Here is a 17,000-nt window from a genome sequence, read left to right on the forward strand (position 1 = left end):
CTGGCAAGTGTTTGGTTTTATTGGATGGTTCCACATTATATTAATACTCAGCCCCATTATCCTCATGTAAGTGTCCATAATAAAATATTGTCGCTATGTACCAGGGGATCGCATCATAAACACAGCAGGCAGGTACAGGCCTAGGCAACCCCGCAGAGCCAGAGTTAGTGCAAATCCTTCTCTGAGTCACAGGCCAGCCCAGCGGGTCAATATTGCCCTACAAAGACCTTCTGACTCAAGTCTGTGGCTTGTGCTGTGTCCACACTGAAAAATGACAAGGTTCGGACTTGAGTCACAGTTGGACTCGGGCTCTGATCCACTTCTCTAGCAGGGTCCTTAGTGCTTCCTAAGCCAAGTTGGACTGATTTGTGTGCGGACGGAAGGAGGCTTTGTGCTCAAACCTGAGTCATGGACAACTTAGGGTGCAGTGTAAACATGCACCACCCCCCTGAGTCTGGAATCCTGAGTCCTAGTGCCCGGTTCTGACCACGCTCCTTCCTACAGCTGCTACAAGGCCCGGATCACTGGGGCTAGAGCTCTGCCAGCCTGACTCGCTCCGCCACACGCCTTCCCACAGCCTGGCGCAGAGCCCAGGCCTCCTGACTCCGGCTCTCTCCAGATCCGCGCACGCTCCTTCCCACACGGCCTAGGGTCGCATTCCAGCGTCCCGACGCCGGTACCTGGCCGCTTCCTCTGCCCCCAGCTTAGCCCGGGAGTGTCTCCCCGCCCCAGGGGGACGTGTCCCGGCGAGGCTGCGGGAGAGCGCCCGCCCTCGCAGGGGGAGCTTGGGGGGCGGAGTGGGAGGAGCCCACTCGAGTTCCGCCTCAGCAGCGATGGCCGCGTAGAGTCTCCTCAGCGGTAGTGCTCGGACATGGGCCTGCCCCGGGCCGGCAGCTTGAGGCAGCGAGTCTCCCCGGCGGTGAGTACGGACCCGGCCGCCCGCCCTCCTGGGCCTGGTGGCCGGGCTCGAGGGCAGAACGCGAGGGAGAGGCCCGGATGGGAGACGGCCTCTTCCTCCGGCCGTAGGTGCGGGCTCGGCTGTGAGGGCTGGCGGGGCTCCGGGGGCAGGTCCTGGTTCGGGGCAGCCCATCGCTTACCCGGACCGCTGAGCCGATCCGAGATCCGAGGCTGCCCAGGCCGGGCTGTGCAGGACGGTCGTGCGGGCTGGTGAGGGACAGGGGCTCAGTGTGGGCGCATGGGGGACAGTGGGGCTGGTCGGGGAACAGGAGGGGAGACTGGCTGGAGGCCCTGCAGGACAGGAGAGGGTGGTGCGGGGATGGGTTAGCCGAGGAGACTGGTATCCAGGGCTGGGGGTCCTGTTCCTGACTGCCAGTAACTTGCTTGTGTGACCTTGTCACTTAATCCTCTTTAGCCTCAGTTTACCAGTAGGTAAAATGGAACTGGCTCTAGGCACCTGATCAGGAGGCTTAATATTTGTAAAGCACTGTAAGAGCTTCAGGTGAAGAGTGCTGTGGAAACAAGTTATGATTTTATTTTGATGGTTTAACAAGCATTATGAATGTTTTATGCTGGGTGAAGTATGCAGATCCATAGTTTTGGGAGCTGCCATGGTGTGGTGTCTATTTTGAAGGACTTAGGGTGCCCACAGCTATATCAAAAGGAAACTGTCTGGTTAAAAAACAAAAATTAAAGTAGCCTTGTATTACCACTTTAGTGATTAAAAACCAAAACAAATTACAATAAGTGGTAGAAAGTTAGATTTTATTTATTTATTTATTTATTTTTGGCACCTCACGCAATTTGGATAAATATACAAGTTAGCCAGTTTCACTTTCTGGTTCCCTTATTTCTACAGTAACTTGTTTGGATTGAATTATTTTTCACCGAACTTTCCCCCCCTCCCCCTTTCTTTAAAGTCACTAACTTTTTTAGTAGTTTAGAGTTGTGTACACAACAATAGTTTACAAAACCAATTTTCTGGCCTAAACTACCTGACAACATGTATTCATCTAGCAGTCAAGTAAAGGGCTTCCTCAAAAGTGCTAAAGTGCTTTTGGACAGTTGATCATATGAGCCTTGATCCTGCAATCTGAAATCTTTTCACACGGATCAGTGGGAATCTGCACTGAAGGACCATATTCCCATGTGGAGTTCCATTGGAATCAGTCTGTTTGTCTCAGATTGCATGACTGTCCCTAAAACGTTAATCTTGAAAAATTTTAAGAGTAGATTCACAAATCTAATTCTAACAAAACAAGATCAAATATTTGCATGCAGAATGTAGGCAGTAAACTTTACTTTTAAAATTGGGAGAAACCTGTCTCCCACTTACTGAATTCTTGGACATTAAATATGTATAAAAAGATTAATTCTTCACTACCTACCAGAACGTGGTGTGCAATACTTGCCATGTCAGTCTAGGTCAAAAAGACAGCACAGAGTCATGTTGCAAGTAGCATATTCCATTATTTCCACTGGTTATTATAGTCACTGCTTACTCATATCCTCTGTAAATACAATCGTTAATTAACTATGTAAAAGATCTTTTACACATAGGTTATTTAGTGTAGAGGTTGGGATTGGGTTGGGAGGAGTCCACTTGAGTTCTGTCTCAGCAACTATGGCCATGTAGAGTCTCCTCAGCGGTACTGTTCGGACATGGGCCTGCCCCGGGTCGGCAGCCTGAGGCAGTGAGTACAGACCCTGTCCTCCTAACTCTGTCAGTGCAGCATAGCTTCTGGGGGTGTTGTGCTATAATAGAGGAATCTTGTAGGAGGTAGTCAGTCTAGCAGATGTTCTGACATCTGCCAAATGGAGACCCAGGTCCTCCTTGGATGTTGAGCATCACTCCCTGTCTCATTGAAAGGAACTTTTGGGGAACTTCAGTGAGGTGAACCTTGGAGAGTTTCTAGAGGGTGTCTCAGCCATGCTTGGCCTTTACCATTAGAGCCAAGGATAGGATGTGGCCTTTTAGTTTTAGTGGACTGATTAAATCAAAATTTAGTTTCCTGGTCATAACTGATTAAATGCTATTTACAAAAATGAAGTGAAAATGGTATTCTATGAAAATGTTTGTTTACAAAAAAGTCCCATGTATTTCCTTGTTAACTAGCCCCTTAATTTTTGTATCAGAGGGGTAGCCATGTTAGTCTGGATCTGTAAAAGCAGCAAAGAATCCTGTGGCACCTTATAGACTAACAGACGTTTTGCAGCATGAGCTTTCGTGGGTAAATACCCACTTCGTCGGATGTTAGTCTATAAGGTGCCACAGGATTCTGTGTTAGTTTTTGTAGTATTCAGATGCAGCAATATGGAAATTTGACAGCTTCTCGGGTAAATGTTTTTTAAAAGGGAGTGTTACTTGCATTAAATATTAAAATAGGATCAATACAGCTCCTGTATATATTATTATTTTAAATTCAGTTTTACTCTGCCCCTAAATTTTCAATATGCTGCAGTAACAACACAGAACTGCATTGTCAAAGTTGAAAGAGGGAAGTTTTAGCAAGTAGAGGCCCAATCCTAAAAGAGATGTTCACATGTTTAACTTTACTACTGGGAATAATCCCTTTGAAATCATTGGAACTCTTCGTGGTAGTAAAGTTAGGCACATGTGTAAATCTTTGCCAGATTGGGGCCTAAGTAGGCTCTTGGCACTTGGGATGACACTGGTGGGGGCTTGGGATAAACAAACACTAATTGGTTATCTTGTTAAGATGACAAGCAATTCAGTAGTTAATATGGGCACTTGTTTTTCTTCAGTATTAACACTTATAATGAGTAGAGTAGTTTACAGCTCTTAGATCTATTGTTTATACTGTCTGCAGACTCAGGAAGACACATTACTGATTTAAGTCTAGTCTACATTCAGAGGATTTGCTGGTTTAACTATATCAGCGTAGTTAAATCAGCAAAAGCCTTCTAGTGTAGATGCAGATTATTGGTATTAGAGTGCTTATACTGCTATCGCTTATACTTTTATCTTATCTCTTTTAACAAATAAAAGTCACCCTCCTTACAGACATAACTATGCCTGCAAAACTTTAGAGTGGTAGTAGTGTTGATGTAATATTCTTAGACTTGTATAAGACGTTTGACTTGGTACTGCATGATAATTTAAATAAAAATCTAGAATATAAAATTAACATAGCACACATTAAATGAATTAAAAATTGACTAATTGATAGGTCTCAATGTAACTGTAAACAGGGAATCGTCATTGAATGGGATATGTTTCTAGGGAGGTCCTGCAGGGATTTAACATTTTAATCAATACTCTGGAAGAAAACGTAAAATCATCACTAATAAAGTACTCAAATGACACAAATTGGGGACGTGTTAAATAATGAAGAGGACAGGTGATTGATTCAGAGAAATTTGGATTGCTTGGTAAACTAGGTGCAAGCAAACAATATGTATTTTAATATGGCTAAATGTAAATGTATACATCTAGGAACAAAGAATGTAGGCCATACTCACAGGATGGTGGACTATCCCAGAAAGCAGTGATTCTGAAAAAGATTTGGGAGTTGAGGTGGATAATCAGCTCAACATGAGTTCCCAGTGTGATGCTATGGCCAAAAAAGGTGCTAATGCAATCCTGGGATGCATAAACGGGAATCTCGAGTAGGAGTAGAGAGGTTATTTTACATCTGTATTTGGCGCTGGTGCGACCACTGCTGGAGTCCAGTTCTGGTGTCCACAATTTTAGAAGGATGTTGATAAATCAGAGGATTCAGAAAAGAGCCACTGGAATAATTAGAGGATTAGAGAACATGTTTTATAGTGATAAACTAAATAGACTGAGCTCCTAGAGTCTAACAAAGAGAAGGTTAAGGGGTGATTTGACTACAGAATACAGTAAAAGCTGTGTTATCTGGCCCTGTACCAACTCCCTCCCAGAGCCTGCACCCCACACCCCCTCCCGTGCCCCAACCCCATGCCCTCAAACTCACTCTCTCTTAGTTAACTGGCATTTTTCACTTTTTCACTTACCCCAGTCCTTCAACATGTCAGATAAACAAAGCTTGTACTGTATAAGTATCTACGTAGGGAACAAATATTTAATAATGGGCTCTTCAATCTAGCAGAGAAAGGTATTACATGATCCTATGGCTGGAAGTGGAAGCTAGACAAATTCAGACTGATAAAACAAAATTTTTAATGGGGAGTGTAATTAACACTGGAACAATTTAGCAAGGGTCATGGTGGATTCTCCATCAACAACAATTTTTAAATCAAGATTGGATGTTTTTCTGAAAGATATGCTCTAGGAATTATTTTTGGGAAGCTTTATGGCCTGTGTCATATCGGCGGTCAGACTAGATAATCACAGTGGCCCCTTCTGGCCTTAGAATCTATGCAGTGTACACTGGCTCTTACACTCGGTTCAAAAAATTGTGTTTTTTTGCAACTGTAATATCTGGAAACAATTTTCTTAGTGAATGCTTAGACTCTGGAGATCAGTTATGCAGCAAGTGGTGTATTCTGCAGAAAACTGTCTATAGACGGGGACCCATATATCCTGTAATTCCACAAAGGAATTTTGTAAGAGGAATGGCTAGGTCAGGGATTTGGTAAGGGCTTATTCAGTTCTTCCCCTGTAGGCTATTAATGCAAATCTAGGATGGGTTGAAGCAGCAGCATGAGCACCACTAGTGTTTTAATTGAATTGGAGGAGGTGAGCTAGGAGTGATTGGATGAAAGTGTGGGGAAGACACTGAGTGGAAATATTTTAAAAGTATGAGACTGAAGGAGAGAGAAATTTAGGAGAGGAGGTAGCATGGCTTGTCATGTTTCCACTCCTGAATGCCAAGCTGAGTGCTCTTGTAACTGATCATAAATCAATTTTTCCCTCTAAGGGGATAGTAGCACCCTACCTAGTAACAGTAGTTAGGTAAGACAAGCTTCTGTAGCCAGCCCAATGGAGGGAAGGGAGCCAGTGAGACTTGTCAGCAGTCTGAATTAAATGGTTGACTTTGGAAGCACTGTGTATGGTAGTGGTTCAGTTTGTCTAAAGAACTGCTGCTAGTCAAAGCAGCAGAGAAATAAATTGCGAACTCTAAACTGTACTGACATATTCCTCATAGGTATGTAATCGCAGGTGACTCTTTTGCAGGAGTGTCTTTGTGACTTTGCTTTTTCTTGAAACTAGAACAAAATTTGAACTCCTTTCTCCAGTAAAGAGCCAGTGACTGTTTTTAACCCCTGAAAAGAAGTGTTAAATTTAGGGCTGTCAAGCGATTAAAAAAATTAATCATGCAATTAATCTCACTGTTAAACAATAGAATACCATTTATTTAAATATTTTTGGATGTTTTCTACATTTTCAAATATATTGATTTCAATTACAACACAGAATACAAAGTGTACAGTGCTCACTTTATATTTTTGATTACAAGTATTTAGACTGTAAAAAACAGAAGAAATAGTATTTTTCAATTCACCTAATACAAGTACTGTAGTGGAATCTCTTTATCATGTAAGTTGAACTTACAAATGTAGAATTATGTGCAAAAAAAAATGCATTCAAAAAATAAAACAATGTAAAAGTTTAGATCCAGCAAGTCCACTGAGTACTACTTCTTGTTCAGCCAAACAAGTTTATTTACATTTGCAGGAGATAATGCTGCCCATTTCTTGTTTACAGTGTCACCTGAAAGTGAGAACAGGCAGTCACATGGCATTGTTGTAGCTGGCATCACAAAATATTTACGTGCCAGATGCACTAAAGATTCATATGTCCCTTCATGCATCAGCCACCATTCCAGAGGACATGCGTCCATACTGATGACGGGTTCTGCTCAATAATAATCCAAAGCAGTGCAGATCGAAGCACGTTCATTTTCATTATCTGAGTCAGATGCCACCAGCAGAAGGTAGTGGTTTTCTTTTTTGGTGGTTCAAGTTCTGTAGTTTCTGCATTGGAGTGTTTCTCTTTTAAGACTTCTGAAAGCATGCGCCACATCTCATCCCTCTCAGATTTTGGAAGGCACTTCAGATTCTTAAACTTTGGGTCGAGTGCTGTGACTATCTTTAGAAATCTCACATTAGTACCTTCTTTGCATTTTGTCAAATCTGCAGTGAAAGTGTTCTTAAAATTAACAACATGTGCTGGGTCATGCAGTCATATGACCTGCTATGACATGAAATATATGGCAGAATGTGGGCAAAACCGAGCAAGGGATGTACAATTCTTCCCCAAGGGGTTCAGTCACAAATTTAATTAACACGTTATTTTTTTAACGAGCATCATCAGCATGGAAGCATGTCCCCTGGAATGGTGGCTGAAGCATGAAGGGGCATACAAATGTTTAGCATATCTGGCACGTAAATACCTTGCAATGCCAGCTACAAAAGTGCTATGCAAATGCCTGTTCTCACTTTCTGGTGACATTGTAAATAAGAAGATGGCAGCATTATCTCCTATAAATGTAAACAAACTTGTTTCTCTTAGTGATTGGCTGAACAAGAAGTAGGACTGAATGGACTTGTAGGCGCTAAAGTTTTACATTGTTTTGTTTTTGAGTGCAGTTATGTAACAAAAAAAAAATCTACATTTGGAAGTTGTACTTTCATGATAGATTGCATTACAGTACGTGTATGAGGTGAATTGAAAAATACTATCTTTTGTAATAAAAATATACACTTTGATTTCAATTAACACAGAATACAATATATATGAAAATGTAGACACATATTTAATACATATTTCAATTGGTATTCTATTTAAGTGTGATTAAAACTGCGATTAATCGTGATTAATTATTTTGAGTTAATCACATGAGTTAACTGCAATTAATTGACAGCCCTAGTTAAATTCTGTATTGTAAACAGCAGCTGATTTTTTTTTTTTTTTAAAGTCTACAGAAGCTAGGAAATCCAGAGCTCAGGTTGCTACTCTGTCCCTAATACACTTTGTATATGGGCATAGCAGGATGACGACAACATCATCACACACTTTTTTTAGAGTCTACTGCAATAACTAAATGCAATAGTGAGTTAAGGAGAGAAAGAATACTAAATCTGAATCTCTTTGGTTTTGTCTATATAATGACAAAGCCTAAGCAGAACATTGTTAAGCAATCTTAGTATAGAGTACAAAACATTTGTTTCTTGTGAAATAGGCATATGACCTGTCAAGCATTGATTTTTCTTTGTGCTTTGACTTTATCTGAAATTGACATGTCTGTATTTAATTACAGCTTCAGTTTGCATAAAACTGTATTATGCCCAAATGTATGTGTGAACTCACGTTGTCAATTGATGTTAATACCAATCTAACAATATTATCTCTGCCGCAAAAACTGTGGGAAGAGCACAAACACTTTTGTTTAAGAGTCTTATAAGTTGTTGCTGTTACATGTGGCTTTTTTGTTTAAATAGGTCTTATTTCCAGCCCATCTCTACCCAAGGAGGCTATTGCTCCATTTGGAAATGTTCATTATTCCTCCATTTTGGAGTTGGTCTCCAGGAGCAACAATGACAAATTAAAAACAAAATGAACCTTGGAACTGATTTAGTTCAGATAACACTATAGCTCAGCCCAGCACAACACAACAATGTCAGTAACAAATTATGTCACCATAGCTTTTCCATATCACCTTTTAGCTCTTCATCTGTTTTGGAGATAGGGTGAAGAGAGTCAGTGACCCACTGTATAAATGTCTCATCACTTCTGATGAGTTTGATTCACCTCATTCAAACTCCTACTGCACTAGCAATGTAGATTCATGTTTGTTTAGAATTCTGATTCTTAAGGAAAACACAACTTCATGGAGAAATTCAAGCCACGTTTTATAAAATAGTCTAGATCGGGAGTTTTCAAGCTTTCATAGTGGGCCACGCTCTTTCCCACTCAATTGCAGGGACCACTTCCCTTCCCACTGGCAATCAAATAATATTTCTATGTTACGAAGAGCAATTTTAGAAAACTAAGGTATTTTAGCTTCTTTTAATATGCTTTAGGAGCTTAAAAGAGGGGGGGGGGCAGAATCAGCACTCTGTGACTGGCCAGCTCTCCGGAGACCACCACAGAGTACTTCTTTGACCACCAGTAATCCACAGACTATAGTTTGGGAACCATTGATCTGGAAAATTATGAAGGTGCTAGTCACCGTTACATACTTAAGGTTGAGTATTGCACTTTTGCAAGGTTAAGTTAGAAATTACAGTAGAAATCTTAGATGAATTTATGAAATCCACAGTAAAGCCAAATGTTTATCATGATTGTGTCTGATACCAAAAAGTGTAATAAGTAATCTGTTGATTTCTTTTCAAAAAGACAGTTACAGTACTCCTACATCCTTTCCTTATTAATTTTATGTTTAGTGCAGTAGCATCTGGAGCACCAGTCTTAAACCAGTGCCCCATGTACAGACAGAATCAAAGCCGTTAATTGTTTGGCAGTTAATTTACTCTTAGAAAAATCTTGAAAAAAAGATAAGGGGAGTGAAGAAACATTTCTGATAGGAAAAGAAAACTAAATCTAGCACTGTGGTGTAGATGGCATGATCTTGGGGCTCATAACCGCAGCAGAAGAATAGTAAAATCTGGGAAGATGTTTGCTTCACTACTGAGAAATTGTACAAATGAATAAGTGGCTAGACTGCTACTCACCTCATTTTCTCATAAAAAAAAATCTTTAGAGTAATTTTGGACCAGATAGAACTCTATATTTATTGTAGATTAGATCCCAAATAGAAATTCTAATGTCAATTATTGGGAGATTTTTATTAGCATCTTTCCCATTTTACAAAATGTCTGTTTTCTAGACTAGGGTGTTTTCATACCAGTGTCAGAATTCACACTTAAAGTTATAATACTTGTAAGACAGTTTATAATTCTCAATTACCTGCTACTGCTAAGAGTCTCAGAGAATATAAAAGTTACATAACACATTGAACCTTGAAGATATATTTAGAAAGGACTTAAAGCTTCAGGGAAATGAAGTCTTTATTTACAGTCCTTAGAAAAAGACAGAAGCCAGCTAAGGCTGTCCTCTGAAGATGGGGGATTGAACAAGTAATGTGAAAATCTTATTAAAAAGAGAATGAAATCTTCTCACATAACTGCAGCATTACCCCAAATTTGCTCCACCCTGTGCAGAAAAGGCTGTTACCTTGCAAGAAGCCAGAAGAGGAAGTTGCTCAGAAGAAAAAGATCTCTCAAAAGAAGCTGAAGAAGCAAAAACTTATGGCTCGGGAGTAAATCTGACATAACAGATGTACATAAATAAAAAAGAAAATGGGGGGAAAAAAAGTAGTATGTGTATGGGGGGCGGGAGGGGGAAGGGTATCCAAACCTATCACATTCTTTCAAAGCAGGATTTTGAAAGTATTGACTATCTCTGCATATGCCTTTTAGGGGAAGGTTCTTAATTCTGTATTTCACTTAAACTAAACATTTGATGGATTCTTAAATTTTGATGTCTTCAAATCAAAACTGGATGCCTTTGGGAAGTTATGCTTTAGCCAAACACAAATTAGTTCAATTGTTCAAAACCAGGTAATTGGGTCAAATTTTATAGCCTCTACAGTATATACAGGAGTTCAGACTAGGTGATTTAATGATCCTTTCTGGCTTTTAAACCCTATGAATTTTTGTCGTCGTTAGTGAAACGTGCTTGTTTGAGAACACAGGCATCTGAAGTCTTCCATTTATCCACTTTTGAGAATGAGGGGGGTAGTTCATTCTCCTTTCCCATTCGATCTTAGGATCACTGCTACGACTTACAATTGGGGCTTTTAATGTTGTTAGTTTTCTGATCTAAGCATCTGACTACTAGGAAATGGGCTGAGACCATCAACTAATTTCACATAGACCATGAAACAGTGAGATGTGGTAACTACCATAGAACTCTTTATATCACATGATCATAACAATGAAGTAATTTCTGTTGATAACCAAGAGAAGTCAGGCTTTTAACTGACTTATTACTCAATTTTGATAGTAGCCATTCCTAAATTATGGCTGTAAGTTTGAAGAGATAAATAACAAAGCTTCTTCCTGATGTCAGACCTTGAGGTGTTAAGATATGTCCTTAACTATATTAAAGATGAATTTAAGCATTGCTTCAGATGACTGTCAGATTATCAAATCAGGAGATAAAAGCAAGAATGTGAAATTACCTCTAAATGATAATACTTAGCACAGAGCAATTTAGGAGATTTGTTTATTCCTTATACAGGGCTAACTGTTTTTCTTTTCTTGATACTTATTCATTTTTATGCCCAGACTAGTGTAAGGGCAAGTTTTTAGAGTGGCCCCTTCTGAACCAGTATTCTCTGTGGTTAAATCAGCAAGTCAAGTTCCTCCCCCCATTCCACCCTTCTTCTTGAGTAAAGAAAAGAGACTTCTCTTTTTTTTTGGGTATCGATCAGTATTTTCTCTTTCCATGAAAATTGAACAGTCTGATTTAATTCAGAATAAAATCATATTTACTGTAAAATAATAATACTGGATAAGGTGGACATGTGCAAGATGCCCAGCTGTTACGCTGATGGCTGCCTGGAGGAATCTTCTATATGAAAAACAAAAGCAATTATGTCTAAGCTAGTTATTAATACCTAGGGAGGTGTGGCAGAGATGTTGCAAATTTATGGATTATTGCAGCTTGCCTTCACTTGGCATGAGCGCTCTCTGCTACCTGTGTATTGCCAGTCACCTTTCTTGGGTAATGTCTGTGTGCAGAGGTCAGCCATAAGCAAGTCATAAATCAATTATCCTTTTAAGATTATGAATACATAAAAGGTCAATTTCTTTCTGATATACTTATTGGCTTTACATTAAAATTAATCTTTGTAGGATAAAGTAGTTTTTCTCCTCCTAAATTTCAGAATTACTTTCTCTCTCCTCCTGTTGTACCATGAAGACATCAGATTGCTCCCATTTCCAATTATTTTCCTAGAATTATATTTTAATAACTTCCCCCATAATTTTTTGAGGGATTTATTTATATTCATCCAAAAACTCAAATACATCTGTCTGGCATTGCTAGCACATAAGACTAGTAACAGGACTCTGAGGCAATTAACATTTAAATGGTTATATCCTAAACTTCTATGGTAATGTTCCTCCTCTTCTGGCTGAGTATTAAAGCTCAGGGAGATACCAGACAAATTAACAAATATGGTATTACAGATACAAAATGTAAAAGTATGATCGCTTCCTGTAGTACATGACAATTTGTTTTTTTAAATTAGGAAAAAGCTTTTCTATGTAACTAGTAATTTGGTATTAATTTTTTACTTAACAGGTTACACTTAACACTATTAAAATAATATAGATAAGTGTTAAAAATAGCAGTGCCACAATTTTGTCAATTCTTTCCAATTCTGTAATTGACAGATTAGGTACTACAGTTCTGTTTCATAAATCAAAGTACGCCCAATGATTCAGTTAAGTTAAAAACTGTGCTTTTACATTTAATTAGGTTTTCTTTATTGCATAATTTCCAGAGGGTTCTATTACTAATAAGCTCTTCATTTGAAGTTGAGCAAATCTGTATGTTAAGCTAATTAATCATATAGATTTATTGCATTTAACTTCTTATGCTTCATGTTAAAACCTATATTTTAAAAATCAGTTGAAGACATTAACAGAATGTGTTCAATAATATCCTATCTTTCTATTTTCAGAAAAACACCAATATTAGAGACATTTAAATAGCCATACTATCCTTGAAGGGACATAAGTAACCATACATTAACATGCCTGCTGTGGCTTCTGTACCTAAGGAACTATACCTCTGTACTTCATTGAAAGATCTTAACAAGAAAACAGAAATAAAAGCAGAGAAGACCAGTACAAAAAAGTATGTGAATTTCCTTGTTTAATTGGCTTTGTATTAATTGTTCAAATTCCACAGCTAAGTAACAAGTGATGCAGTGTTTAGTGCTCTTCTATAGAGATGGTGATAATGTAGACCAGTTTTCTAAATAAGCGTTAACTCATTAAGTAGCAGTGCTGCACTTCTGGCCAAATTCCAGCTCAGGTTGTGTACATAAATTCTCTCGAGTTTCAATTCAATAGCATAGCTTCCCTCAGTCCTATATAGTGTTGCTGTGGATTGTCAAACTAAAGATGGAGAGATCATCCAAGAGATAATGTTTCAACAGTGAAGTGAACATGACATCTGTGAAAGTTTTTAAGTGCATTAGGATTCTTCAAGACAACAAGCTATATTAATGCAAGTTGTTATCATCAGCTGAAAAATTCAGCCATCACATGGGAATAGAAACAGCCTAACTTTGGAATTTGTAGACTGAATCTTCATGCACTTCATTGTATGTTTTCATAGGACTAGTGCTTTAAAAGAACCAGTCCACTCTGCATTCTAGAGAGAACTGGTTCTGAACAGACCCTCTTTAGATGGGTTCTTGTTTGAAATGTTTTAAACTGCCATTTAATTTATTACTGAATAATTTCTTTTCAGTACTTTAATTAGCAAGCTAATAAACAATAGCAAAGAGAAATATAATTCGGGGGGAAAAAAGTAGCTATGATATATTTTAACTGTAAAACTTGGATAGTGATGCCAAAGGGATGTTTAAACTACATGGGCACAGAATGTGAACATTTAAGTCAAGAGTTCATTACAAAACTAACTGTTCTTTTGAAAACTAGGTCAATAATTGTGGGTTTTTTTAATCGACCCTTTCCCTCCAATTTCAAGTTATGTGCAGAGTGCCCTTAAGATCTTCAAGGCAGCAGAGGAATGCAGGTTGGACAGAGATGAAGAAAAGGCCTACGTCCTATATATGAAATATGTGACTGTATATAATCTTATTAAAAAAAGACCTGATTTCAAGCAACAACAGGTAATATATCTTTCCGACTGCATTTTTTATACTGGTAGAAGTAACAGAAGTACTTGGAATCACTGGTCTTTGTATCTGAAGATTTTAGGTTCAGTTGAAAGAATTACATTTGTGTGCACTACTGAGACAGTAATTTCATTAAAGGAATTGTATTTATTTAAATAAACTTTTGTAGTTCGTGTTGACAAGTGAGGCAGTCCATTATCGTAAGCCTCCTTTATTATGCTACTACAGTACACTTTGCTAATTACATTGGCATATCATCTACTGGACATTAAATAGTATGAGTCCTGTTGCTATCTTTCCTGTTAAAGTCCTTTTCTGGTACAAAACTAAATTGAGTATTATTTATTCCTTTAATTAACATAACCTTAGTTAAAAAGTGGATAAAATGTTTTTTACTCTCCCAACCTTGTGACCAGATCTTGTTAACATTATAAAAATTAAATATTAACATACATATGAATATTTGCCTTGTTTATAAATAGTGTGGTATTTTTCTTAAAATGTTTAAGAGAAGAACATCTGACTTTAGTCACAGAGTAACTATGGCAATAATATAAAATTAGTTTTAGATTATTTTTTCCTTCAGTAGGTAAACTTTAATGTTCTGTAAACTAGGTGCTAAATGTTGTTCTTGGTAGTGTCTGCAGAAGTATTCTATCCTGAATGCACGTTGGACAGTATTAACTGTATGCTGGGGTGGTTCTTGTTGTTGTTTGTTGTTTTAGGATTACTTTCATTCTATACTGGGACCTACAAACATAAAAAAAGCTATTGAAGAAGCTGAAAGACTCTCAGAGAGTCTGAAACTGAGGTATGTGCAACATTTTTTACAAAGCAATATGTAAATATTGTTGAATACTTGAAATTTGTGCATCTGCTGTTGTAGTTTTGCCTTTTAGACATTGTTTGCAGTAGTACTGATACCTGTAATCCAGAAAGATTAAACTTTCTGATTTGAGCCTTTTATTAAAACTGGATTTCATTTGCCATCATTCATCCCAGTCACTTCAAACCCATGTGCTTAGATCTACCTTCAGTTTCTCTCTAACTTTTAATAAACAGAACTTTATACCATAAACAAATGTCAGCTGCACCTCTAGATAATTGCTGTTAGTCACTCTATTAAAAGTCCTTCCCTAGTATTCTTTCCTGTCACGTGATCATATTAAGGCCAGGTGTATGCCATGAGCATTTTGCCAAGATAGGTATACCAGTATATTATACTGGGAAAGTGCTCCTAGTGTGGATGCAGTTTTTAGCAGGAAAACTGCACTTTTGCTCAAAGGCAATGTTTTTGAATGCTGCTTTTTTGGAGCTTATGGATTGTCTCAAAGGAACAAAGTTTTGAGGGTTGATACAGTGACTAATTATTTCAAGTGTATTGTGCAAATATGTACTTGAGCAATTAAAATATGTATTGACATATTTAAAGATACTTAAAAAGAAAAAGGTGGTTCCTGTACAGTCACAGAAGCCACTTTACAATAAGTATATGAACCAATTTACTTTACTATTTTTCTGGCATAATTTTTTTTTTTTTTGGAGAGTAGTTAGTTACCAAATTTAAAACTCTGAGAGGTTCAGGTAGTAAAACACCATTTGCCTTGAAGTAAGAGAATCTCAATATGGATAATCCAATTTGCACATCGTAGAAGCAGAAGAAAAATTTGACTTAATTCACTTTGTAAGAATTGTATTCATATTTTTAAGTGGTGGGTAGACATTCAGTATTGCTGAGATTCAATAAAGCACTTAAATACATGCTTAAGTCTCACTTGAAGTTAAGGGGGATGAAGCGTGTGCTTATGTGCTGTCTCAAATAGGGATGCTTCCTGAATCAGTGCTTGTGTCACTAACTAGAAAGTTACGTAGAAACATCAGATTCCAAACTTGCAGCCTCATCCCTATGGAATGTTCATTACACTGATAGTGAACCAGGATGTGACAGGTACATTTCGCATCAGTGATGTAGTTTATTAATTGAACCTCCCTGTTTTGACTTGGGACAGTTCAGTGGTTAAATTGATGACTTTCAAGAAGTCCTAATTAGCTAACATCTCATTAAGATAAATGGTCATTCATATGACTACGTGTTTACAATACTAGAGCTATCTTTACAATGAGAGGCAAAAAACTTCATATTTAAAAAAAAAAAAAGGTTAGGCCAAATGTCTTTAAAAAAAAGAGGCACCTAAATAACTGACCTGTTTTGGTTTTTTTTCCAGAAGTCCTGAGTACCCAGTAACTCTAACTGACTTTATTGGAACTCCAGTGTTTTGAATTCTTTAACGATGGCTACTGGGTGCTCAAAACTGTTGGAAAAAAATCAGTCCACTTATTTAGGTACTTGATGCACATAATTAGTTGTGATTTTCTGATGCAGTACGTCTTAAAAATATACTGAATAAAGACTAGGCTGAAGACTTCTCTGGCTGAGAAAATATAGAAAACTATAGGCTCAGTTATTCTTACAGTAATTAGCTATTAGTGATACTGTTACTTATTAGATGCCAGACTAGATTTTCTTAGCAAAAATGTGCCCAGGGAGAATGACTAATACATTAGTCTGTCAACATTATTTAAATCTTTACATGTAGTTGTACTTCGTATAAATGCAGAAGAGGGTGGGAAATTTAACATTTTCAGTGATGCCAGAGCAGAAGTATTTTACATAAACAGCTGAGGTTGAGGGAAAGAAATTGTAAGCCTTGAGAAGAGCAGAGGACATCAGTTGGTCCCAAAAAACAAGGTTAGTTATGAAATGCAAGAAGCACAGAGAGGAATAATATCAAACAGGTACTGAGGAAAATAGGAAGAATTTGGGAAGTCAAGAATAAGTGTTGTGAGACCTCAATATTTAAAATGTTTGGGAGGAAAAATTGCACAAAGCTACTGAAGCAGAAGTTAAACATTTTAAAAAATGGACTTTTTCATACTAGATATGAGGAAGCTGAAGTTCGGAAAAAGCTTGAAGAAAGAGAGAGACAAGAAGAGCAGCAGAAAAAGCAAGAAGTAAAAGATGATGGAAAGGCGTTAGCCAAACACTCTTCAGAAAATGCAGTAGATTCCAAGGGAAAAAACCAAAGGGTAATGGAGGGGAATATTTACAGACATGCTAGTAAATCTGTAACTGCATGATGTTTAAATGAGCACTTCATTAAATCAACTGTTAATATGAGGCCACTTATTTTATTGAAGAAACTGAGTTAACTA

General features: G+C 37.9%; 1 protein-coding gene across 3 annotated transcripts in view; it reads left to right on the forward strand.

Annotated features, from left to right (window-relative positions):
* The first annotated feature begins 673 nt into the window (after nt 1-673).
* The window catches only part of USP8 (ubiquitin specific peptidase 8), a 33,906-nt gene continuing 17,579 nt past the window's right edge, over nt 674-17,000 (forward strand). The window contains exons 1-5 of one of the 3 annotated variants that reach the window (XM_044980293.1): nt 674-919; nt 12,600-12,775; nt 13,637-13,781; nt 14,513-14,598; nt 16,727-16,874. In XM_044980293.1, the coding sequence (XP_044836228.1) occupies nt 12,672-12,775; nt 13,637-13,781; nt 14,513-14,598; nt 16,727-16,874 (483 nt within the window). In that variant the 5' untranslated portion in view covers nt 674-919; nt 12,600-12,671. The remainder of the gene's footprint in view (nt 920-12,599; nt 12,776-13,636; nt 13,782-14,512; nt 14,599-16,726; nt 16,875-17,000) is intronic. The other 2 variants (XM_044980292.1, XM_044980294.1) reach the window with 2 other exon arrangements.

Source organism: Mauremys mutica, chromosome 11, assembly GCF_020497125.1.
Source record: "Mauremys mutica isolate MM-2020 ecotype Southern chromosome 11, ASM2049712v1, whole genome shotgun sequence".
NCBI lineage: Eukaryota > Metazoa > Chordata > Testudines > Geoemydidae > Mauremys > Mauremys mutica.